Consider the following 25,019-nt stretch of genomic DNA (forward strand, 5'->3'; position numbering starts at 1 on the left):
TGGTAACCTGCATTCTACTTTATGTCTTATGAGTTTGCATGTTCTAGCTATTTCATATAAGTGGGAACATGCAGTATCTGTCCTTTTGTGTCCGGCTTATTTCACTCAACATGACATCTTCAAGGTTCATCTATATAATGGCTGTATTAGAATTTCATTCCTTTTTCTTTTTTTTATGTTTTTTTAAATTGTAAAATATAGCAGATATACAAAACAAAGGAAGAAAACAATTTTCAAAGCACACTTCAACAAGTAGTTACAGAGCAGATCCCAGAATTTATCATGGGCTACCATGTCACCATCTCAGATTTTTCATTCTAGCAATTCTGAAACACTGAGGGCTAGAAGGAATAGTAATATAATGACTCAATAGTCATACTCTATTTTCTCTGTTATAACTCCTTCTTCTTTGATCCTTCTCCCAATCTATATAGGGATTTTTGGGCAATGCCTATTCTGACTTTTTCCTGTTGAGAAGGGGTGTTGATGCTAAAGGATAGGGGGATGTAATTAATTGAAAATCTTGGAAAGGCAGTTGCTCTGGGTTCCAGGATTTATCTGACCTAGAAACCCTCTGGGAATTACAGGTTCCAGGAAAGCAAATTTGGTGCATGAAACCTTCATAGAGTCTCAGTTCAAGCCCTAGGTGTTCTTAGGAGTCAACGGGAGTGATGCTGATTGGGATTTAGCAATGACTAAAGGTTGTAAAAGAGTAGCTTCCAGAATAGTCTCTTTACTCCATTTGATCTCTCTTAGCCACTGATGCCTTATTTTATTACACTTCTTTTCCCCTTTTTGTCAGGAAGGCTTGTTGATCCCATGGTGTTGGGGAGCCAGACTCATCCCTGGGAGTCACGCCCCACATTGTCAGGGAGGTTTTCACCCCTGAATGTCATGCCCCATGTTGGGGCGGAGGGTGGGGGTGGGGATAATGATTTTCCTTGCAGAGTTGGACTTAGAGATAAGCTACATCTGAGCAACAAAAAAGCTTTCCTGGAAGCAACTCTTAGGCCTCGCTAGGAGAAGCCTTGGCTTCTCCCCTACAGAAATAAATTTTATAAGGGCAAGCTTCAAGATCAAGGGCTTGGCCTGTTTTCTTGGGAGTCCCCAGTGATTGAGTCCCCAAGGTTTCCCAGATGGGCAAGTTTAATACTTCCATATATATATGGAAATATATATATATATATACCTTTTTTTTCCTTCAGACCCTCAAGGAACTCTACCAGTACTTTTTCATTATCAGCCTACCATAGTCTGAGATGTCTCTGGGTATTACATTAAGCTGTACAGAATTACAAGGCCTCATACACGTTCTGGACTCCAGGAGTTTGGGTTGTTTAAATGAGCTATTCAGGTTGATTTAAATTATGTGTTACAGGAAATTTAGGTTGTAGACATAATAAATCTCTCTGCCGTTGGTCTCATGTCGGTGAAGGTCTAGAGTACACACACTATCGTCTTTTACAGTGTATTCTGATTTACCTTAGACCCAGCCAGATTGGCTTGTTTTTAACTCTAATTGAGGCCTGATCTCTTTTTCAGTTGCTCTAACTGTTGTTATATATAGCTCTGCTAACTTTCAGGGCTGCAGCACTCCATTTCTGCATCTTAGGTGTCACAGTTACTCAAAGTTCCAGGGAAATACCAGCTGATACACATATAGCTCAGTGTCTCAGAACCTAGAAATACACTTACAACTTCACACTAAGGGTGGCTGCTATAAGGGCTTACATCTAGGCTCCAATTTTCTTATAAGTATTTTCTGAAAGACAGCATATTTAGAACTTTATTTCTTTTTAAGGCTAATATCCCATTGTGTTTATGTGTGTGTATATATATATATATAGATGGATATAGATACTTTTCTATCTCTCTAATCACATTTTCTTGACCCACTCATGTGCTGATGAATATTTGGGTTGCTTCCACCTTTTGCCTGTCACGACTAATGTTGCTGTGAACATTGGTTGTAAGTGTCTGCCTGAATCCCTTCTTTTAATTCTTTTGGGTATATAAATAGAAGTGGAATTGCCAGGTCGTACGGTAGTTTTATGTTTGACTCTATGAGGAACCATCAGACTTTTCTACTATCACTGCACCATTTTACATTCCCACCTACAATGTTCAAGGGTTCCTATTGCTCTTCATCCTCACCAGCACTGGTTATTTTCTGTTTTTGTTTGTTTGCTTGCTTGTTTTTTTAACAGCTATTCTCGTGGGAGTGAAACGGTGTCTCATTGTGGTTTTGCCTTTCATTTCCTTAATCGATAATGATGCTGAGCATCTTTCCATGTGCTTTTTGGCTATTTGTATATCTTCTTTGGAGAAATGTCAATTATAGTTCTTTCCCTATTTTTAAGTTGGTTTGTTAAGTTTTTTTCATTGTTGAGTTGTAGGAGTTCTTTATATATTCTTGTTAATTAAACTCTTATCAGATACCTGGTTTCCAAATATTTTCTCCCATTCTATAGGTTGTCTTTTCACTTTCTTGATAATGTCCTTTGATGCACAAAATACTTTAATTTTGATGAAATCCAGTTTCATCTGTGTTTTTTTTTTGTAGCTATTCCCATAGTTCTCTGATGGTATCTCATTACGGTTTTAATTTGCATTTCCCTCATGACCAACATGGTTGAGAACTTTTTTATATATCCTCTTTAGCAGAGTACCCTGCTCAAGTCTTTTGCCTATTTCTCTGTTTTGTTTCTGCCTTTCTTACTGATTGGAAGGGTTCTTTCTTCATTTTGCATGAGTCCTTGTAGGATATATTACAGCCTACTCAGTATTATTAGAGAGCAGAAAACAATGGAGTGATATGTTCAGAGTACTGAGATGAAAAGTTCAATGGCAGAATTCTATACCCTGTGAAGTTGCCATTCACATATAAGAGCTCCAGAAAAACATTTCCAAATATGCAAGAACTCAGATTTTCTGGAGATGAATCAAAATAAATAACAGATGGGGAAGTTGTGGTATGAAGGGGTTGGCAGTGAATGTGAAATCTATTTAAATGTAAAGTCTAAACTGTGATAATTTTCTAAATAAAAGGTAATATATTTACTTATGCTATACTTGAAATAAATTTATTTTTATACTAAACAACATATAATAGAGGGGAAATATATTCACGAGGATTCCAACAAAAAGCAGAAGATAAAGTGAAGGAGGAGGTACAAGAAATTATAAGGTGTTAATTTCTTTCCAAAAGTACCGTTAACATTTCCGAAAACATACTTTAGATTTTCCAAATTACCAATGGTATGGAAGGGGAAGAGTAAAAGAAAAATACACAACCTATAGCAACAAAAGAAGTGAAGATAAACATGGAAAGCATGAAATGACAAAAGACTAAACATGTTGCAATAATAATACGGAAATAGGACAGACTCATGCATTGAATTTAAAATTAATGGCATTGAACAGCACCAAGAAGGTAAATAAACCTTTTATCACTTTGGGCAAAACAGAACTATTTATCAGTCACTGAATCAGAGCAGGTAACTGCATTCTACAGAACATTATCCCAACTTTGCAAAGTATTGTCACCTGTCTGGCACCATAATTGAGGTTTTTTTGTTTGCAATTTTGTTGAGATATATATTTACATACGTATCATCCAAATTGTACAATCAGTAGTTCACAGTATTGTTGTATAGTTGTACATTCTTCATCTGTTTCAGTTTGCTAAGGCTGCTGGAATGCAATACACATGAGATGGATTGGCTTTCATAAAGAGGATTTATTTAGTTACAAATTCCTAATTTGGGAAGGCACACAGTGACGTCTCCTGGGCTTTTCTCCCAGCTTTGGGGTTCAAATGGTTTTCCCAGGATGTCTCCTTTCTGCAGCCCCAACTGTCTGGGTCTGAGCCAGGTCTGAGCTCCTGTCTTCTGACTCTTCCTTTTAAACCTTACTAATTGTGGAAGGTACTCCCCGTAGCCAACCACAGATGTGATCAGCTATAGATAGGAATTTCACATGCTGATGGCTCAAGTCCACAGTAGCAGAACAACTGGGCATTGTCACCTGGCCAGGCTGGCACGTGAACCTAACTCTTACACTATCACAATTGATGTTTGAATATTTTCATTATTCAAAAATAAAAATAAGAATAAAAGTAAAAATAAAAATAAAAAGGAACACCCAAAATATGCAATACCCCCGAACCCCTATTATTTATTTATTTTTGTCTTTTTTTTTTCCTACTTATCTGTCCATACACTGATTAAAGGGAATGTCAGTCACAAGGTTTTCACAATCACATAGTCACATCTTAGAAGCTCTGTGGTTATTCATTCATCTTCAAAATCAAGGGTACAGTTCAACAGTTTCGGGCATTTCCCTCTAGCTACTCCAATATACCAAAAACTGGAAAAGGGATATCTCAATACTACATAACAATAACCTCCAGAATATAAGAATGTGAGAATAACCTCTAGACTTTTTGAAATCTCTCAGCCACTGAAACCCTCTTTTGGTCAAGAAGGCTCTCTCTATCCCACAATGCCAGGGCTAGGCTCATCTCCTGGAGTCATGTCCCATATTGCCAGGGAGATTTATACCCTTGGGAGTCATGTCCCACATAGGGGGGACAGTGAGTTTACCTTTGGAGTTGGCTTAGAGAGAGAGGCCACATTTAGGCAACAAAAAAGGTTCTCTAGGGGCGACTCTTAGGTATAATTGTAAGTAGGCTTAGCTATCCATTGCAGGAATCAGTTTCCTAAGGGTAAGCCCCAAGATCAAGGGCCTGGTCCCATCAAATTGGCTGTCCCCAATGATTGCGAGAATATCAGGTCTTCCCCAGGTAGTAAAGTTTAATGTTTCCACCTTTTTTCCCACTCCCTAAAGGGAACTGTGCAAATACTTTTTGATAGTCTGTACAGATTACTCTGGGATGTATCAGGGCATCACACCAACCTATGTAAACCAACGAGATCTCAATCCCTGTTCAAGGTTCCATGAAATTATGGTGTTTGAATAAGCTGACCATACAAGTTAAATTAGTGTGTGACCAAAAATATAAATGTTACACCAAATAAACATCTCTTCTTTGGTCTCACACAGAAGTTGAAGTTTTAAAATACGGTCAGTTTCATCATTTACCCTTTACTCTGCTTTACCCTAGTCCTACCCAGATCAGCTTCATTCTTATCTCTAACTGAAGTCTAATCAGTTTTTTGGTGTTTTTAACAGTTGCTGTGTGGAGTAATGCTGACTTTCATAGCTGCAGAACTCGAGCCCTGAGTCTCAGGTGTCATACAAATACCTGAAGTTCCAGGGAATGACCAGGATATACATAAAGAGTTCAACATCTCAGAATTTAGAAATAACAGTTACAAGTCTGGAATAGCTGTGACTGCTGTAAGAGTTTATAATCTAGGAACTTCTAGAGTAGGGCTTCACCCATAATTGAGTTTTTAAAAGGCCATTACTGTCAGGGTAAGGGACAATGTTGTAAGACCAGTGAATTCCATGGTACGTGCCCATTACCACATTTTATTAGCTACCAAGTGAGCTCCAGAGGCAGTGCTGTGCAGTGTAGGGTGGTGGGTGTGGCCTTGGGTCAGTCCGCAGGTGGGGGTTTAGGCAGAAGCCCTATGGGAGAAGCCAGTCTGTGCCTAGGTTGTTGGAGAGACTAGAGCCCCCCGTCCCATACATTGTCCCATCACTATTCCGGATTTGGAATGTTGCCTGACTTACTTCTGTATCCCTGTATTTCCTGCATACTGGAAGTTAGACCTAAATCCTTGATTAAGTCGGATGAAACATATTTTTTAGGAGTACTTTATGGATGAGACATGTTGCTCAAATCACATCACATCCAGAGGTCTGGACTGTCCCTCTGTGATGCCAAAGAGATCACAAGATTATCAGATCACCAGGTGGGGAGAGCCCAGATCTTGTCATTGTCAAGTTGCTTTTCCCCCCTTTCGTGTAGCAGGCTAATCTATGGACTCTCTGTGACCATCCCATTCCTCACCAATCTCCACCTAATTGTTCCAGCATCCACGGATTGTCCTTAATAAATTAATCTTTTTTTATTAGGGGTTGCAAAATGATGATTTTTCTAATTCCATCATTTTTTTCTACACTTACTACCTGGCGTTTTCTCTTACAAAAAAAAAGGTACTTTTCGTCATCATGTGTTGACTTCCTCCCACCAGATAGGCAGACTAATGCATAACTTTTCCTTTAATTACAAATGATCAAAATAAAGAGTTGGCTTATCACATTTCATCAATTGGAGGATTTATGTGTTTATGTTCCCCCCACCTTTTTTTTTTTTTTTAACATCTTTAAATCTCTGAAATCAGAGTAAGCTTATAATCAACAGTGTCTTACACTTACTATTGGCCCAGAATGCGCTTGTGGCAAACTGAACATGTGAATTTGTCATAGATTTTCATGTTGAGTTATGAATATTGTTGGTATTACATGTGTTGAGTTTAAGTGCTGTTTAAATGTCTTCAAATAGTGTGCCCTACGATTCAGCATAGAACAAAAAGTTATTATGTATACAGAATGTGGAAACAGAGATTCGGGCATAAATTCCATGTTAGGAAGCAAAAGTTTGTGGTTGGTCCAGTGCCATGATTCCATATTTTCTTGCAAAGCAGCGACTATTTATTTATGTTTTCCTTTTTATGTACATAATAATGTAGGATATAATACAATTATAATATAGGCCTGTCTAAATAAGCTAAAAGCTTTTTCAGCTAAGTATAAATGAAAATTCTAAGTGCTAATAAGATAAAGCGCTGTGTCGTGGTTTTAAATGGTGGTACCTAATATAATACTGCATATTACAGTAAATGAAATAATCACCTGCAACAGTGGTAAATGAGAGCTTGTCTATTTTCCTTCCTGTAGATTATTTTCTCCCCCATACCAATACATACTGAGGGAAATTACATAATTGTAATTAAAGATCCAATACTTCCAAAACCCCTGGGCTGTCCTATAAAGTGCTAAAAGGGGAAAAGAGCCTTTGGTTTTATTTAGCACTGGGAGTCTGTCTGCCCTTTGTATTTCAGGGACCTTCCCAGAGAAACCTGTCCAGCTAGTTTGCAGGTTGGCTTGGTTTTTGATCCTCATATTTTTTCCCCAGCTGCTGAAATTGAGTTGCCAAGATTTGGTTTGTACTTTCTCCTTGAAAATTTTCCTTTTTCAGCCCTTAACCAGTGTGCATTTGAGGTGTTCTGATTTGGGGCAGAAGGTAGCCATCAGAAGCTACGTTATGTTCCATTTCCAGTATAAGAACCTGCAGTAGGTCTGTTGCTTTGAATTTTCTCCAGACAATAGAAACTGGAACAGAGCCCAGAAGCTCTGGCATCTTCTCGCCTTCTGTTTCTTGTAAATGGGGTGGCCTCCCAGCACCTAGACCCTCAGCACTGCCTATGGTACATGAGGAGGCATGAGAGGCTTGAGAAGGCCACCTGACACTTCCCACAAAGCCCGTGTCCATCCTGCTGCACCACCTTGACAATTATAGTGTACTGTGGCTCAAGCCTTGATACTGTGCTGTGCCTCAGGCACTGTGGGTGTCCAAAGAGGGAATCCAGGAGGACTTCACGGAAAAGATGGCATTTAAACTAGACCTTAATGGATGAGCACAGCTATTCAAAAAGGAGAAGTGAGGGAAGACACTGTTGTCAGTGAGAGAGCAGGTTTAAAGACAGCACATTGGTGTGGTTTTGTGGCAGGAGCCCAAGAGACGTGGCAGTGGTAGGACACAGGCTGGGAGGTCTGCAGAGGTGGTGTGAGGTGGGGGACTTGTGGGGGTGTGTAGACGTTGCATGAGGAGGGGGTCCCATTGGGGTGTGCAGAGGTGTCATGAAGAGGGGGTCCCATGGGGGTGTGGTGAAGTGTCGTGAGAAGGGCGTCTTGTGGGGGTATGCAGAAGTGTCATGAAGAGGGGTCCCGTGGGGGTATGCAAAGATGTCATGAGGAGGGGGTTCCGTGGGGGTGTGCAGAGGTGGCATGAGGAGGGGGTCCCGTGAGGGCGTGCAGAGGTGGTGTGAGGTGGGGAACTTGTGGGGGTGTGCAGATGTTGCATGAGGAGGGGTCCCATGGGGGTGTGCAGAGGTGTCCTGAGGAGGGGGTCCCATGGGGTTGTGCAAAGATGGTGTGAGGTGGAGGCCCTCTGGGAGGTGTGTAGAGGTGGCGTGAGGTGGGGGTCCCCTGGGGGGTGTACAGAGGCTGTGCCCACACACGCCATTGCTTACCAGTTTTTATTGTTGCTGTTGCCTTTTTTCTTTTTAAATTGGGAATACAACTGAACTCATTTTCACGAACTTGTTCTTATCCTGCTATTCTTAGTGTGGATAATGACATACGCGCATTTATGCTTGTGTGTGTGTGTGTACATCTGTGAATGTATGTGTGATTTGGGGGTCCACTAACTATAGCATTATTATTCATGCTATACTGCAATTTGCTTCTTTCTCCCTTAAAATAGCTTGGAAGTCATTTTCTTTCAGCAAATCCAAAGCTGCCTAATTCCTTTTGCCAGCTGGTTAGTGTTTCATTATATGGATGAGCCACAGTGTAGCCAACTGATCCTTAATGACCGATAGTCGGGTCGTTTCTGCCATTACAAAGGATGATGATATGATGAATTTTCTTATGTACTTATTATTTTGTACATTTGCAGATAATGTAACCAAATTTCTAGAAATAAATTCCTAAAAGAATCTGAACTTCTCAGAAATTACTGGGCCAAACGTTGTACATGTTTGTATAATTTAAATGTATTGCTAAATTGCTTTCTCTCCTGCCTGTTTTGCCATGCCTCACCAACGCAGGGAGTTCTTAGGCTTATTGATGGTGACTCATCTGAAAGGTGAAAATCAGAACTTATTTTAGCTTCACATATGTTTGAGCCATTTGCATTTCCCTTTCTAAGAATTGTTTTTAGCCTCCCTCCCCTATCCCCGTTTTTCTTATTGATGTTATTGGCCTTATTTTAGTTATTGGAGCTCTTTTCTGTAAAAGGATTTTTTTTTATTGTTATTATTAAAGCAGCCACAGGTTTACAGAAGACTCGTGCAGAAAGTGCAGAGTCCCCATACCCCCCCCTCACACAATTTTCCCTGTTAACATTTTGCACTAACTAGTATGGTAACCTTGTCATAGTTGGTGACACAGTTTTATAATCGTGCTATTAATTCTAGCCTGCTGTTTGCATTACTCTTTTTTTTTTATTAATTAAAAAAAGAATTAACAAAACAATTAGAAATCATTCCATTCTACATGTACAATCAGTAATTCTTAATAACATCACATAGTTGCATATTCATCATTTCTTAGTACATTTGCATCGATTTAGAAAAAGAAATAAAAAGACAACAGAATAAGAATTAAAACATTAATAGAAAAAAAAAAACAAAAAACCTATACCTCACATGCAGCTTCATTCAGTGTTTTAACATAATTGCATTACAATTGGGTAGCATTGTGCTGTCCATTTCTGAGTTTTTATATCCAGTCCCGTTGTACAGTCTGTATCCCTTCAGCTCCAATTACCCCTTCTCTTTTTTTTTTTTTTTAATTAACGGAAAAAAAGAAATTAACCCAACATTTAGAAATCATACCATTCTACATATACAATCAGTAATTCTTAACTGCATTACTCTTTGTGTTGTGCAGCTCTGTTGGTTTTTGTGTATGTGCATGTGTGTGTGCGGTAACATATACAACTATATAAGGGTCCTTGATATAGTAAGGAAATTAGCCTCTCCTCTGATGTGATTTCCAGATATCCCCGCCCCCCCCACCCCCAGTTTGTTCACCTTTTGGACTGTGTTTTTGATAGGTATTATCATAGAAATTTTTCTTTAGTTAAATACATAAAAAATTTTATTGTGGCTTCTGAAGTTCGTGTCATACTTAGAAAAGACCTTTTCTACTCCCCATGATTAATTTTAAAAATCTGTCCCATTTCTTTCTTCCAGCACTTGTCTAGTTTTATTTTTTTGTATTTAAATTTTTCAGCCATTTAGAATGTATTTTGGTATATTCGGAATTTATTTGGTATGTATTTTGATATATATCCCAGTTGTCCTAACACTATTGATTGAAAAATTCATCTTTCCCCATTGATTTTTGTGGGTCTCATCTACCCAGCACAATCATAAACTTCTTAAAGGCAATAATCAGGTATTATCTCCTGTCTTGGATCACCCGTAGAACTGAGCATAACGTTCTGCATAAAATTGATATGAATTTTTTTTTTACGTTATCAAAAATTTTAATTATTTATATAGGAAAGTTTACAAAACATTCATATACAGTTTCATGAAAACCTTTAAAATGAACACCTTTTGGCCACCACCTAGATCAAGAAATAGGCCACTTCCAGCCTCCCAGAAATCCCTTGTGTTCCCCTCCCAATCTGATTCCTCTTCAGTCCCCCCAGTGGTAACCACTCTTTTGACTTTTGCAGTGATTTGCTTTTCTTTATAGTAAGACTAAACAATAAGAAATTGCCTTTTTTTTTTTTGAAGAAAAAAAATTGTTGAATATCTGCAGTTCCCTAGGGTTCAGTGTAGTAATTCTACCACATGTAGGGATCACACAATCCTTACACAGTAGAGTGTAGTTTAGCCTGTTTTGAATATTGCTTTAGTGGAGACATACTGTATTGTGTTCTTCTGTGTTGTGCTTCTTTCACTGAGTATGATGTTTCAGGTTGTTTATGCTCATCCCTGAATAGATTTCATTATATGACTCTACTGCATTTTATTTATCCATACCACTGTTGCTGGATTATGGGTTATTTCCAGTTTTGATTATTTCAAACAGTGCTGCCATGAAAATCCTTGTTTATGTGTTTTAATGCATGTGACCAAGATTTCATTTAGGACAGGGACTGGCAAATTATGACCTGCTGCCTGTTTTTGAAAATAAAGTTTTGTTGGTACACAGTCACACCCACTTATATATTTGTGTATGATCTATGGCCACTTTCGCCACTATGGTGATAGAGTTGCCTAGTCATGACAGAGATGGGTGGTATGGCCCGCAAAGCCTAAAATATTTTCTGTCCCTCCCTTTACAAAAAAAAGTTTGCTAACTCTTGGTCTAGAGTATGTATCTAGAAATGGAATTGCTGGGTTATAGAATATGTGAATCTTTAGCTTTACTTGGTCATGGTAAATCGAATCCCAAAGTGCTTAGCCCACATTCTTGATATACTTGGTTTTATCAAGAGTTTATATTTCTGCCAGTTTGGTCAGTGTGTAATGGTATTTCATTGTGGCTTAATTTGTTTTTCTTGATTTCTAAGGAGGTTGAACGCGTTTTTGTACGTTTGAAAGCCGTTGGATTTCCTGCTTTATGTGTCTCTTCATTTTCCTTTCGGTGGTTTGCCTTGCTAAATTAATGTTGACTGATATCTCCAAATGTTTACTCTTTGTGTTTCTGCAGAACAAATAGTGGAGAAAGATGAAGGTCCATATTACACTCACCTGGGATCTGGCCCCACTGTAGCCTCTATCCGGGAACTCATGGAGGAGCGGTGAGTGATGCCCAGGTGTCCAGGGAGAAGTGGCGCCTGCCCGTGGAATATGGCTTCTGAGCACTGCGATTTCATGGCCTTTGGCTAGGCCACGTGCAGGACATACAGAGAGGGAGATGGTGGAAGGAGGAAGGGTTCCTCATGTCCAGTGCTTCTGAGTTTCTTTTGATCTGAAGGTCCACACTCCATCTTCCTGTTTTTTTTCTTTGAAATGTGTATATTGAAGAACAAGGTTGTTTGTCCTGTAAAGTTTCCCACAGGCTTAACCTTGCTTATTGCTTTCCTGTGGAATTTTTTAACCTGTGCTTCTGCCCTTTGTATGTCCTGTGAACTGGTAGTTAGATCTGATCAGGGTGGGACTGCTTTTCTTTCTCTTTATTTCAAAACTACTTCATGGTTGTGTTTTGCACCTCCATTAGGAAGACTCTAATGCCTTATCTTTGGCCAGTGGGAGCTTATTTGGATTGTTTCCCGAGGCCTTTTGACATAGTTCTAGGATTCTTCAGTAACTTTCTTGATTCTCTTATGACAAGATACTCTGGGCTTATGCTGTACATTTATCTAAGATACCCTGGTTCTTTTCATGGGAAGAAAAAGTGCTTAGGAATCAGTCTAGGTATGAGGGTGCCCGTTGATGCTGGGTTGCTCATTGTTTCTCGACCATTTCAGTAAAAAGAGCCGTGTTAAATTTGCATCATAAGTTTATATTGAGACTTCCAGTCCAAATTCAGAACTATAGAGTGCTTAATAGCTCTGTTTTTTTGTTTTTGAAACAGTTTGTGTAGCTAGAGATCTTAAACTTAACGTACAAAGTCCCATCCTATAGAAATACTGTGAGTTCTCAGAGAGGTAATTGAACTGGGTGGGTAAAGAGCCTGAAACACTGGAGCTAGAGTAAGTAGCTGGCCCAGCCACTACTTTTCTTATCTGTAAAAGAAATGGTGATGATAAAAATACATCCACTGGGCAGTGAAATGGTGGCTCAGAGGCAGAATTCTCGCTTGCCATGCTGTAGACCTGGGTTTGATTCCCGGAGCTTGCCCGTACAAACAGACTAACATCCTTAATATTCTAAGGATAAACTGTATTGATGTTTGTAAAGCACTAAGGCCCAGGCACATAGTAAACACTAAACAAAAGGAGAACCTCATAGATATCTGTTGATAGCATTCTTTTATAACGAGCATTAGTATTTTATGCAAGCATAAACGTGTTTGCTTATACATATTCAAGCAAATGTGTGGAAGGCTTAGAGTTTCCACAAATTTGGGAACCAGCTTTTGTCTGACCAGGAGAGCTAAATTATTCCTGCCATTAATAACAGGGAGCATGATTTGAATCTGAATATCTGTAAAGGCTTCCCTGAGCTAATAAAAGGTAGGATGGGTGGAGCACAGTGACCTGCAGGAATCACTCTTAATTATCTTAGAGCATCTGGAAGCATTCATATTCAAGACACATCAGAAAAGTATTTGATCAAGGATCTGATCTGATCTTATCCTTTGTGGGGTTAAGTTTCATATGAACAAACCCCAGGATTAAGAGCTTGGCCTATTGATTTGGTTGCCCCTCTGAGTCCATGAGAATGAAGCAGATTTAAAACAGTAATTGTGAATTTTGAACTGCCATAGCCCAAACAACCCTAAAGAGAGGTATGGAAAGATCAAAGGTGAAGGTGGAGTTATACATAGAAGATAGGACTTAACAAACAAATATGATTGCTGAATCATTAAATTGATATTTCTTTTAGTATCCAGTATTTTAGAGCAGCTAGAAGGAAAAATCTAAAATTGTTAAATGTAACCCATGTCAAAGTCTGAAATATGTTCTACAACTAATTGTGGTGCTGTGCTTTGAAATTTATAGCTTTTTTGTATGTATGTTATTTTTCACACATAAAAAGGAAAAAAAAGTCGATTGTGATGATAAAATATTTAAGCCCTCTAGCCTACTGTATTCTGGAGCAGCTGGAAGGAAAAATATGAGAGGATCATATGGTAGCCATGACAGTCTCTGGGATCTGTCCTGTAACCACTTGTTGAAGAGTGCTTTGAAAACTATTGCTTTTTTATTTCTTTGCTTTGTGTATATGTCATACAATACAATCAAAAAGTTAAAAAAAAAAAAAAGAACAGAGGTCATCAGGAGATAAAATAGGGTAATTGGAGTAATTGAGTAATTGGAGCTGAAAGGTTACAGATTGTGCAACAGGACTCATTGTAAAAATTCAGAAATGGATAGCACAATACTACCTGATTGTAGCACAATAATATAAGTACACTGAATGAAGCTGAATGTGTGAATGATAGAGGGAGGAGGGCTTGGGGGCACAAATGAAACCATAAGGAAAGATAGATGACAAAGAATAAGATGGTACAATCTAGGAATGCCTAGAATGTACAGTGGTATTGACTAAATGTACAAATTAGAAAATATTTTTGAATGAGGAAGAACAAAGGAATGTCAGTATTGCAGGGTGTTGAAAATAGATGGTAATTTGTATTTTTAAAATTTAACTTATGTGTGAGACTAAAGAAAAAATGTTTATTTGGTACAAAATTTATATTTTGACTACTGCATTTCCTAATATAACTTATATGAACAGTTTAATTGAATACCATAAATACATGGAACCTTGAAAAGGTCATGAGATTTTGTACGTTTGTCCAGAGTGATGCCCTGATAAATCCCAGAGTGATTTCAACTGTGAATAAAGAAGTATTTGCAAAGTCCCCTTGGGGGAATGTTGAGAAAGGGGGAATGTTGAGAAAGGGGGAAAATTCAGCTTCCCCATTTGGAGAAGGCCTGGTATTCTCATAAGCAGTGGGGCAACCAAATTAATAGGCCAAGCTCTTAATCCTGGGGTTTGTTCATATGAAACTTATTCCCACAAAAGATAGGCTAAGCCTACTTAAAGTTAGGCCTAAGAGTCATCCCCCAGAGAACCTCTTTTGTTGCTCAGTTGTAGCCTCTCATTCAACATGGCAAGCAAACTGACTGCCCTCCCCCTCTCTGCTTGGGGCATGACTCCCAGAGGTGTAAACCTCCCTAGCAACGGGGGACAGAAATCCTAGAATGAGCTGGGACTCAGCATCAAGGAATTGAGATAACCTTTTCGACCCAAAGGGGGAAGAGAGAAATGAGAAAAAATTAAGTGTCAATGGCTGAGAGATTACAAACAAGGTCGAGAGGTTATCCTGGAAGTTATTCTTACACATTATATAGATATTGCCTATTTAGTTTAAGGTGTATTAGAGGGGCTAGAGGGGAGTGCATGAAACTGTAGAGCTGTGTTTCAGTAGCCATGTTTCTTGAGGATGATTGTATAATGATATAGCTTTCGCAAAGTGACTGCGTGATTGTGAAAGTCTTGTTCTGATGTTCCTTTTATCTATGATATGGACAGATGAGTAAAAAATACGGATTAAAAATAAATAATAGGGACACAAATGTTAAATTGGGTAGAGGGAAATACTAGTGGTCAGTGAGAGGGAAGGGCATACTGTGTGGTATGTATGAGTTTTTTCTTTTTTCTTTTTATGGAGTGGTGCGAATGTTCTATGAAATGATCATGGTGATGACTATACAACTATGTGATGATATTGTGAGCCACTGATTGCATACCAAGTGTTCTTATGTTAAGAATGTTCGTGTTTGTTTGGTTTTATAAATAAAAATTGAAAAACAAAACAAACAAAAAACAGTATGTGTGTTGTACATGCACCCCTGCGTTGCCCGTGTGTGTGTGTGTGTGTGTGTGTGTGTCTGTGTGTCTGTATACAGTTTTGAGGCTGGACCAGGCATCATTTTGGCTGGTGATTTCTATGAGGAACACCTTGTCACTGACCTTAGCTGTGTGAGGGTTTCAGGGGATTCAGATACACAAGTTTGATCTGGGACAGTTTTTATGTTAAAAATTTATAAGCTTTCCCGACAGCTCCCTAAATAACTTTTAGTTATAGAAGAGTATGTTTTGAAATGAAGGTATGTTTTGAAATGAAGATTAAGAGATAGTGATAAAGTTTAGATTGGCCTATTTTTTTTCTCACTGCTTTAAAAATAACAGCCAACTGTAGATCTACTGATTCAAAGGAGGAATTCCTCTCAAGACCAGGAATACTTCTGTTTTTTTTTCCCTCGGCAACTGGTTTATTTTTATCTTAAGGACCTTGAAAATCATGTAGCAGATTGCATTTTCCATGTCTGTGTTGGCTGCTGGTAAGCTTTGCACCAGATTTGTGTACCTCCACCAGAAGTAAGATGATGTCTCATCTTTGGCCACTGGGAGCCTATTCGGTACTCCCGAGTCCTTTTGACATGACTCTAAGGAGTTTTGAATGGTGTTTCTGTTTGCTAAAGCTGCTGGAATGCAGGATGCCAGAAATGGGTTGGCTTTTACAATGGGTATTTATTAGCTTACAAATTTACAGTACTAAAGCCGTGGACATGTCCCAGTTTAAGGCATTGAGGATACATTGACGATACCTCCTCTGAAGACTGTTACCAGTGAACTTGGGCTCCTCTGTCAGAGAGCAGGGCACCTGGCAACAGCTGCTGGTCCTTTTCTCTCAGCTTTCATTGTTTTAGCTTCTGGCTTCCCCGTCTATGGTTTTCCCTAGACTTCTCTGGGTGTTTCTCTGAATTTTATCTCTTAGCTTCAGTGTCTCTTTCTGCCTTTTATCATCTTACAAAGGGACTTGAGAAAAAGGATTAAGACCCACCCTGGGGCAGGCCTCAACTGAAAAAACCTAATCGAGAGTTCTGCCTACAACAGATGTTCACCCACAGGATTGGATGGAAAGAACTGGGCCTTTTCTGCGATCCATAAACTACCACAAATAGTGAGCTTCCTTGATTTCTTGTGTGACAAGATGTTCAGGTCTCATCTCTCAAAAAATACACACAAAAAAGACCCTGCCATTTGCATTCTGAGTACAAACATCATGTCTGTGTGTTTCCCCCCAGCCCCCTTGACTCTGATTTCATCGCCTGCTATTTTTACCCTAAAGACCTCTTTTGAAAATCCTTTCTGGAGCAAGAAGCGGGGTGGTGGTGGTGAATGATTGATGTTAAATGAGCCTGCTGTGGTTTAGCTTGTGAATGGCCTAGAGTGTCCTTCCTGAGGTCTCTGCTCTCCACACTTTCTCTGCAGGAGAATTCTGCTGCCAGAGGTTGGTCAGAGGCAGGGAGGGGAAGTAAACTCAAATCAAGGAGACATTCGTGCTTTTGACTTCTCTGGTAAAGATTTGAAGAAAGGAGGGGTAGGTGGAAAGCAAATCCTAAAATATCATCCCCATTTATTTTTGGGTCCCAGCCTCCTGGCAGCCCAGGTACTTGCTGTCACAGGTGACGAATCAGTTGCCAAGCTGGTATCTAAGAACAGTGTGCTGTGCAGACCGCATGCCCTCTAGCTGGGAAGGGAGTCTCTGCAGGCTGACAGTAGGTGTTCATTAAATGCCCATTGCAGACCCAACACTGTGCTAGCAAGTCCCCCAAGCTTCATGGTAGAGATAACCCTGAAGAAACCCAGCTTTAGATCCGTGGTTCTCACACACGAGTGGACTCAGCCACTCCTGGAGGGCTTCTGAAAGCAGCGTGCCGGGCCCACCCCCCATCTCGGATCCTGCAGTTCAGAGGCTGCCACTGCTGTTCCGGGGACCACCCTTTGAGAAGCACGGGCTGAAATTACTAGGTCACCTTTTGAAAGAATAAGGTTTCAGCCTCTCCTTTGAGACTGAGCGTAAAGACTGCAGGCATTCATCTAGATGCCAGAAGGGCCTCTTAATGATAGGCGGGAAGGTGAGATCTTTAAGGAGAGAGAGAGAGCTAAAGCAGGTTTGTTAGTTGATTATCTTTAAAATGCAGGAGGCAGTGCCAATTTAAAAAAGAAAAAAAAAAAAAACTGAACAGACAGTGCCCTGGCCCTTTTATTTGCTCTCTACCGTGTAGTCTGAAGTTCCCTGCAGGAGGCAGTTCTCACAAGGGCAGAATGGGGCGGGGCGGGGGGGGGGGTCCTAGCCAGAGCTGTGTCCTCAGCTCACCCTCCTGCGGGAACTTGATATTCCTTCGCTGTTCCTTGGGCGTCAGGTGAAAGCAGCGCAGTCCCCTCGGGCTGTGCTTCCCCGCAGCCGTCCCAGGACGCATGCAGTGCCCAGACCCTGCCCTTGTGGGCACTTGCTGATAAAAACTTGTATGAATTGAAAGTTTTCCAGGAACCAAACAAAAGCTGCACTATCTGGACTTTTCCTCTCAATCCAGTCCAAGCTATATAAGCTCCCCAGAGTCCTGTCTTCTAGATACTTTCTATAGGGGACTAGCATAGAATTTTAATGTTGAAACTACCAGAAATACTTCCCTAAGATCTGGAGTGAAATAGAGAACATGGAACTCAGGGAAGCCCTAGATCAGCATTTAAAAAAAACAACTTTGTTCTCTTTTTTAACTACAAAAATAAAACATGCCCATTGATGGCTTTTTGAATAAGTCTCTTACGAGTGAAAATCTTTCCACCAATTATTCTTCCCTGAAGGAATATATATATATATATTTAAGTTTGATGCTTATGTTTAGATTTTTCTAAGCCTTTGCAAATAAACATGTATTGGGGGAAATTTTAAGCCAAATGGGATCAGTCATAACATACACACTATTTACCATTTTCTTCCCCCCACTTAATGTCTTTCCATCTCAGTACATATACATCTGTCTAGTCCTTTTTTATGACATAATTTTCCTTTGAAAGGACAAACACATATTTTATTTAGTCAGTTCCATAATGGGCATTTAAGTTGTTTTTGAAATTTTTTGTGGTCATTTTAGAATTGTGTTTGTTGTGACAATGAGTATCTTGCTCCTAAATCTTGGTGCATTTGTACAGTTATTTCTGAGATAGGGATTCCTAGAAGTGAAGTGGCTGTGTGTGTTAACAGTACATTTGACTAATGATATGCAGTGACCACATTGGCTTCATTACAGAAATACAGGGATAATTTAATTTAGATATCGCATTAAAATAGCATACCGTGTTAATTGATCAAAGGAGAAAAAACATTTGTCATCTCCTGAGATGTTAAAAATATATTTGATAAAAGTAATCATTAGCTCCTGATTAAAGATCTTTAGACTAGGATCCCTTTAGTAAAACTCTTGAAAGTGAAGTTTTGTCTTTACCCAAAAGTCAGCCAGCTTCATGCTCCGTCATGGATTGTCCATGAAGCCAGGAAGTAAGCAAAAGATTCCTGCTAGCACTTCAGAAGGGCTGACCAGCACAGAGAGATGGGAGACTAGAAGAGAGGTATAAACAGTGGAAAGGAGGAAGTGGGAGATTGCTGTTAATTGCAGATGATATGCTATTATAGCAGAAATTTAAAAACTATTCAAAATAAGGTATTTGGTAAGGTGGCTGTTCACATTATAGAGAACCATTAATATTTATTGGCTCTTTCCTTCATGCCAGGAGCTTCAAAACATGTTAAAATATGAATTTCATGTACATTATCCCCCTTACTCTTTTACCAAGTGTAGTAGGTAGGAACTAATTTTGTCCCCATTTTACAGATGAGGAAATGGGGCTTAGAGAAGTTCAGGAGTTTGGCCTTAGTCACAGAGAAAGTAAGTGACTGGCCTGGCACTAAACCCAGTGCCCAGTCTGCTTGACCCCAAGGCTGTACTTTAACCATCATCGCCCCATGTGGTTGCGTGGCTTCGGGCACGTCGGTCAGCTCTAGGGATTGCTGTTTCATTACCTCTTGGACATGGTGCGGTTCATTAGATGGCCTCAGAGAGCTGTGACTCTGACACGTGCCTCTGTGCGGGGACTGGGGAGGCAGAGCAGAGCTGTGCAAGAACCAGTCGTATTTCGTGTTCCAGGAACCCTGGAGCCGGTATTTGGGGCTTGGGGAGCCTTTTCCCCCCAGGCTCGGTATTCGTCCTCATTTTGTTCAAATGTCAGCTGGGAATCCATACAAGAGAACAATAAGGATTTCCCCATTTATTGTCTTTATTATTGGATTTATAGACTCTGAGGGTGACTCAGCCACCATGGCTGGATACAAATGCTTAGGTTTAGCCTTTGGTTTCAGTGCCTTCCTGGAGGCTCGGAGGGCTTGACTGGGGCCTTTCCGCATAGCTGCCCCTCTGCCCTGGGACAGAGGTGGGCCGGAGGGTGGGAGCAGAGCAGAAGCATGTGAACCGGACGGCCTGGGACCTGTGAGTGGCCTCTCTGTCTCCAGTGTCTCTCAGCACAGAACACACATTTAAACCTTTCCACAGTAACCAGAAACCCAGACTGCTGCACTCTGGGTTTCCTCCTTAGCAAATCTGGGTTTTCCTCCTTAACCCAAAGCCGTCCTGTGGAAGTCGCTGTGCTAATGGTGGTGTCTGTCTCCTCCTGCAGGTACGGAGAGAAGGGGAAAGCCATCCGGATTGAGAAGGTCATCTACACCGGGAAGGAGGGCAAGAGCTCACGTGGCTGCCCCATTGCAAAGTGGGTAAGTGTTGGGGCCTGCGCCCAAGGCCATGCTGCCCTCTCCACTGACTCCTTGACTCACGTGGCTGAGCAGGCCACAGGCCAGGGCGTGTGTGCATGAGTGTGAACCAGATGTGTTTGCTGGCCAGGGAAACCCTAGAGCTGGCGTTTGGGCTTGGTACTGTGTCTTTCCCCTCAACCCCAGCTATCTGTCCTTACCTGGTTTGCATGTCAGCACCTGGCCTCAGAACCGCACCAGGCACTGCATTCTTCTCACGCTGACCCCGTGTCCCTGGGCTCTGGGGTTAGGAGAAGGGGAAGCTGGAGGTGCTGTCGTTAGCCGTAGCTGGGCCTGTACCCCCTCCCCAGTGTGTGTGACTGTCCAGAGCAGGGAAGAGACTGCAGGTGGCTGTGCTGTGACCCAACCTGGGCCTCAGGGCAGCTGTCTCACTCCTGGGCCACTGTTTCCTGTATGGCAGCCCAGCAGGGGAAGTGTAAATGACTCACATTCAACAGAGCTCTTCTCATCTTACCCTTTCAGCCCGTAAAGAGCTCTTTTTTTTTTACATGGGCAGACACCGGGAATCGAACCCGGGTCCTCTGGCATGGCAGGCAAGCATTCTTGCCTGCTGAGCCACTGTAGCCCTCCCCATAAAGAGCTCTTTAGCTGAGTATCTACTCCTGTGGGATGGATGCTTAGGGGCAGAGCAAGGCCAGCTAGCCCCCTGGGCTGGGGGCTTATAGAGGCATCTGCCTGGGAAACTGAGGCTCTGTCCCTTACTGCAAGCAGTTTATGATTTAGAAACACATGAAGTAAAATGGAGGCTTAACTTCAAGAGGCAGACTCAGCGTGGCACAAGTTCAGGGGCAAAACACTGAACAGCAGGTGGGGTATTCAGGTTCGAGAAAGTGGACGGGCTTGGGACGCTGGATACAGAATCATATGAAACGGACTGAGGAGTGGGAGAAGCGTTCTAGGTGAGGGAGTCACCTGGGTAAAGGCAGAGAGGCTGGGGGACACCCACCTGGCCAATCCTGAGGTAGAGGAAGTGGTCAGGTGACCTTTGCCAGCCCGTCTGGACACAAGCCCACTTCATCTGGCACATAGCCCTGCCTTTGCATGTCTGTGTTTAAGAAAAATAAAAGGCATCTGAACTTGAAGGTTTCACATATCTATTTTTAGCAATTGTCAGCTGGCCTCGTAGAATTATGTATAACGAAAGAATTGGGACCTGTGTGGAGCATTCACGGGCATGAAGGAGCCTGTGGGCCCTGGTGGAGGAAAGTCCACACAGTGGGAGGTTGATCGTATCTGTCTGATGGGACTCAGGGTGGGGTGCTGTCTCCCCAGAGACCCTATCAGGAAAATGATAGATATCTGTGGTAGAATAACCACTGCCTCTTTTGCCTGCTAATGCACATGGTTGTTTAGGAGTTCTAAAGTCTTGGGGCAGGAAATTGAAAATCTTTGGGGCGCAGGAATAATTAGAGACTTTTCCAGCTAACATTAGGGACTTCAGGAAAAGTTGTCACCGTAAGGAAGGAGAACAGCTGGCTGTTTTGGATGACACTAAAGAAGGAAACATGCATTTCCAGTCCCCGCATGTGGATACAAAGAGTTAACTCTTAATGCAGGCTCTGCAGGTCTCTGTGGAGGCCTGGGAAGACGTCTGCCTGGAGACCAGGACACCAGGGAGGCGGGGAGGGAGGTGCCAGGTAAAGCGTGACACCAGGTCCTGTGGCTGTGAGAAGAGGCAAGGTGTAGCACAGGGAGAGTTCGGTCCTTGGAGCCTGTGGACAGATGCCCAGATCCCGTGGGCATATTGAGCTGGAGATGGTGTCTGAGGCCAGAATAGCCCTGTGGGTACCCCTGAGCTGCTCTGGAAGAAAAGGCAAGGGAGAAGGGGGCACCTAGTGCCAGTGTTCCCAGAAGTCAGGGAAAGCCACCTCTGATAAATGAACGAAAAAGGAGAGGAAAGATATTTCTTGTTTGATTATGGCAAGAACAAATGGGCGGTAGATTACAGAACTATTAAGGGGTAGGGAGTGGCAGTGCCCATTTGTGTTATTTTGCTTTTCTTTTCTAGCCACTTCATTTGTGTGGTGGGCATCTGTGGTTTTGGGTTCTGCATTCACCAAATACCGTATGTCTTTTGGTGAGAAGGTCTCTCCAAAAGAGTTCCACTTCCTTTGGGTAAGCAGGGGCAGGTATTTCCTTCTCCTTGCCAGCCCTGCTGGAGTGACCCACAAATGCCAAGGATGGATTGTTTTCGGTGACCACGAGTGTCGGCATCCAGCCTGTGGGGCTGACATCTCCCATGGTTCTCCCACCCCATACGGTCCCGTGGCTAGAGCCTGGGTGTTCTTTTCCAACCAGCGTTCACATCTGTGTTTGCAGTCCGGACCTCAACCGGTGCCTTCAGCTAAGTGCTGGTGCCTGATTGGTTCAGGCTTGACTGGCTGGGATGTTGGGGGACAAAGTCAGGGCACACCGTGGGAGCCCAGCAAATGATGCCGTAGACATTGAGAGAATGACCTGTGGAAGCAGCGGAGCAACCCAGAGAGATCCCTGTGATCTCTGATTTTAGAGTGGCATACATAAAATAAATACCAGAAGCATACCAGGTAGCTGAGTGTATGAGTGATAGCTCAGCCACACCTTTCAAAGACTCAGAAAATACACAGACATGCTGGAAGCACACATCATGGACAGCAGAATGGACTTTTGATAGAGGAACCTCATGTATGCTCTGTGGGCCAGTCTGCAAGGCTAACCAGGTCAGAAGGCAGGTACATGAAGGCCTGTTGGGGGCATGGAGGAGGGGACTGATTTGGGAAACCCCAGGAGTTAGAATGAAGCACCATGCGTGGAAGTCAGGGGAGGAAGTTTTCAGTTTCTCTTGATGTTGTGCTACTCTTGGTCCAGTGATTGAGAAGTCCTGCTCAGAAACCAGAGGGGTGTTTATTATCCGTAAGATTCTATAATGGATGTGAACCGTTTCACTTGTCATATTTGGGTATTGGTGTATTTGTGCCTCGTTGGCCGCTGTCCTTTGCACTTCCGTGCATTTCATCCTGATGGGTTCCTTCATGGGAGTGTGGGTGGAAACCCCCCTGGATTGTTTTCGGAGTGTATCCATAGGCCTGGGAGGATGTGGCTGCAGAGTGCAATCTGCTCATGCCTCGTGACGTTTGTGTGCCACTTGGGAAACCAAAAGGACATGGCATAGATCGCAGCTTCAGCAGGTTGGGTCTGCTGTCTCCCTGTGTGCTCTGAGCACACTGCCTAGGAGTGCAGTTAGCTGGCGAGCCACCCTGAGTGGAAGGCAGTGACAGTGCCTTGGAAACCCTAGATGTGGTGAGGGCCCTCTTACCAGTTTCTGTATATATGTGTGTAATGTGCTGTATGTTTGTGTTGATGCCCACACTAGTCCCAGCTCAGGGATGAAGCAGTGGAAGGGACGTGCTATCTGCTTCCACAGGGCTTACCTTGTCGGGAAGCCCATCAAGAACATGGTGAATTCTAACACTGTAAGGATGTCGTGTTTTTGAGTTACTGATTCCTTAAAAAACAATTGAAAAAATAATGATGTGATTGATGCTTTGATGAGGAAGCACCAATTCTGCTGTCACCTAAAGTTCCTACTCACAGCCCACCCAGGGGTATGTTTTGTTCAGCCTGCAGAGTGTCTTTTACAAATTTAATTTTGGTACATATGTTTTTAAAAGGGAGACTTGCATTTGCTTCCTTGAAAATCGGAAGAGTTAGTTCCACCAAACTAGAATCCTGCCAGGCAGTGGTAGATGGAGGAAGGCTTGGCTGCCCCCTTTTTGACGAAGCAAATTCCTTTCAGTTTGCTATGGCCCACGGCACTCCTAGTGTCACGTCTGGCCCGCTTTCCTTATTTTGCCAGTGTCACTGTCCCCGTAGAGCTCTCTCCACACTGAGCATCTCGTGACCGAGTCTGTCTCCAGCCCAGACACATCCTGGCCTCCAGACCTGCTTTGTTGGGGTCCCCTAGCAATATCCACTCTGCTGTTCCAAAGTATCTGGACCTCAGCATGTTCCCCAAAACCTTGTCGACAAGGTAAACGACGCCCTTTCCCACCTCTCCCCTAAGCCACAAGACGTGGAAGGCATTTAGGGCCTCTCCCTGTCCCTCGGCCCTTACTGTCAGGTGAAATCAGGGTGATGAAGAGGCACTTTTCTCCTCAGTGTCTCTGGAATCCATTCCTTTTCCTATTTAGTTTTCCACTGCCGTAACATGGAAATTCTCTGTTTTTGCCTGTAATGGTCTCCCAGCGGTTCTCCTGTCTGGTCTGCTGCCTTCTCCCTGCCTTACCCTCCTCTTCTACAGCATGAGAAATTAGCACCCTGGGTGGAGCCTCTGTCTGCAGGATCTGTAGGACTGAGTCCTTGCCGCTTGGTGTCCCACTCGAAGCCCTTCCTGGGCTGCCCTCATCTCCCCCTCCCACAGCCCCCCACGTCCTGTCTGGTCACAGAATCGCTTGGGCTTCCTTTGGGGAGATTTGGCTCCATCATTCCTCAGCTCCTGGGACCCTTTGCCCTGAGCTGCGTTTCTGTGAGCTGGGGTGTTCTCTCGGAACCAGTGGACGAGGGAGCGGTGGGATCCTGAGGAGCAGAAAGGTGCAGCCCCTGAGGCCCTCACTTTTTACCTAAAAACACCCAGAGAGGCAGCATTTTCTCTGCAGGTGTTTCAGGACCAATGGACCATCCCAGGGTGTATTTGACATATAGTGTTACTTGCATATCTTAACTCTTAAGCCCATAAAAGTCATAAGTAAATTAGAGTTTATAGTCATTTGGGTTTTTTGGTTTTTATTTATGTATTTTTATTATGAAAAATAACACATGTATAAAAATGCAATAGATTTCAAAGCACACTGCAACAATTATAGAACAGATTTCAGAGTTTGGTATGGGTTACAGTTCCACAATTTTAAGTTTTTCCTTCTAGTTGCTCCAAGACACTGGAGACTAAAAGAAATATCAATTTAATGTTCAGCAGTCAT

At 42.2% G+C, this 25,019-nt stretch overlaps 1 protein-coding gene across 7 annotated transcripts in view; it reads left to right on the top strand.

Moving 5' to 3' along the window:
* Positions 1-25,019, top strand: part of TET3 (tet methylcytosine dioxygenase 3) — a 120,685-nt gene that overhangs the window by 77,858 nt on the left and 17,808 nt on the right. For all 7 annotated transcript variants that reach the window (XM_077134591.1, XM_077134596.1, XM_077134590.1 and 4 more), the window contains 2 exons: positions 11,428-11,518; positions 19,914-20,007. In XM_077134591.1, the coding sequence (XP_076990706.1) occupies positions 11,428-11,518; positions 19,914-20,007 (185 nt within the window). The remainder of the gene's footprint in view (positions 1-11,427; positions 11,519-19,913; positions 20,008-25,019) is intronic.

The sequence above is a fragment of the Tamandua tetradactyla genome, chromosome 17, assembly GCF_023851605.1.
Source record: "Tamandua tetradactyla isolate mTamTet1 chromosome 17, mTamTet1.pri, whole genome shotgun sequence".
Taxonomy (NCBI): Eukaryota; Metazoa; Chordata; class Mammalia; order Pilosa; family Myrmecophagidae; genus Tamandua; species Tamandua tetradactyla.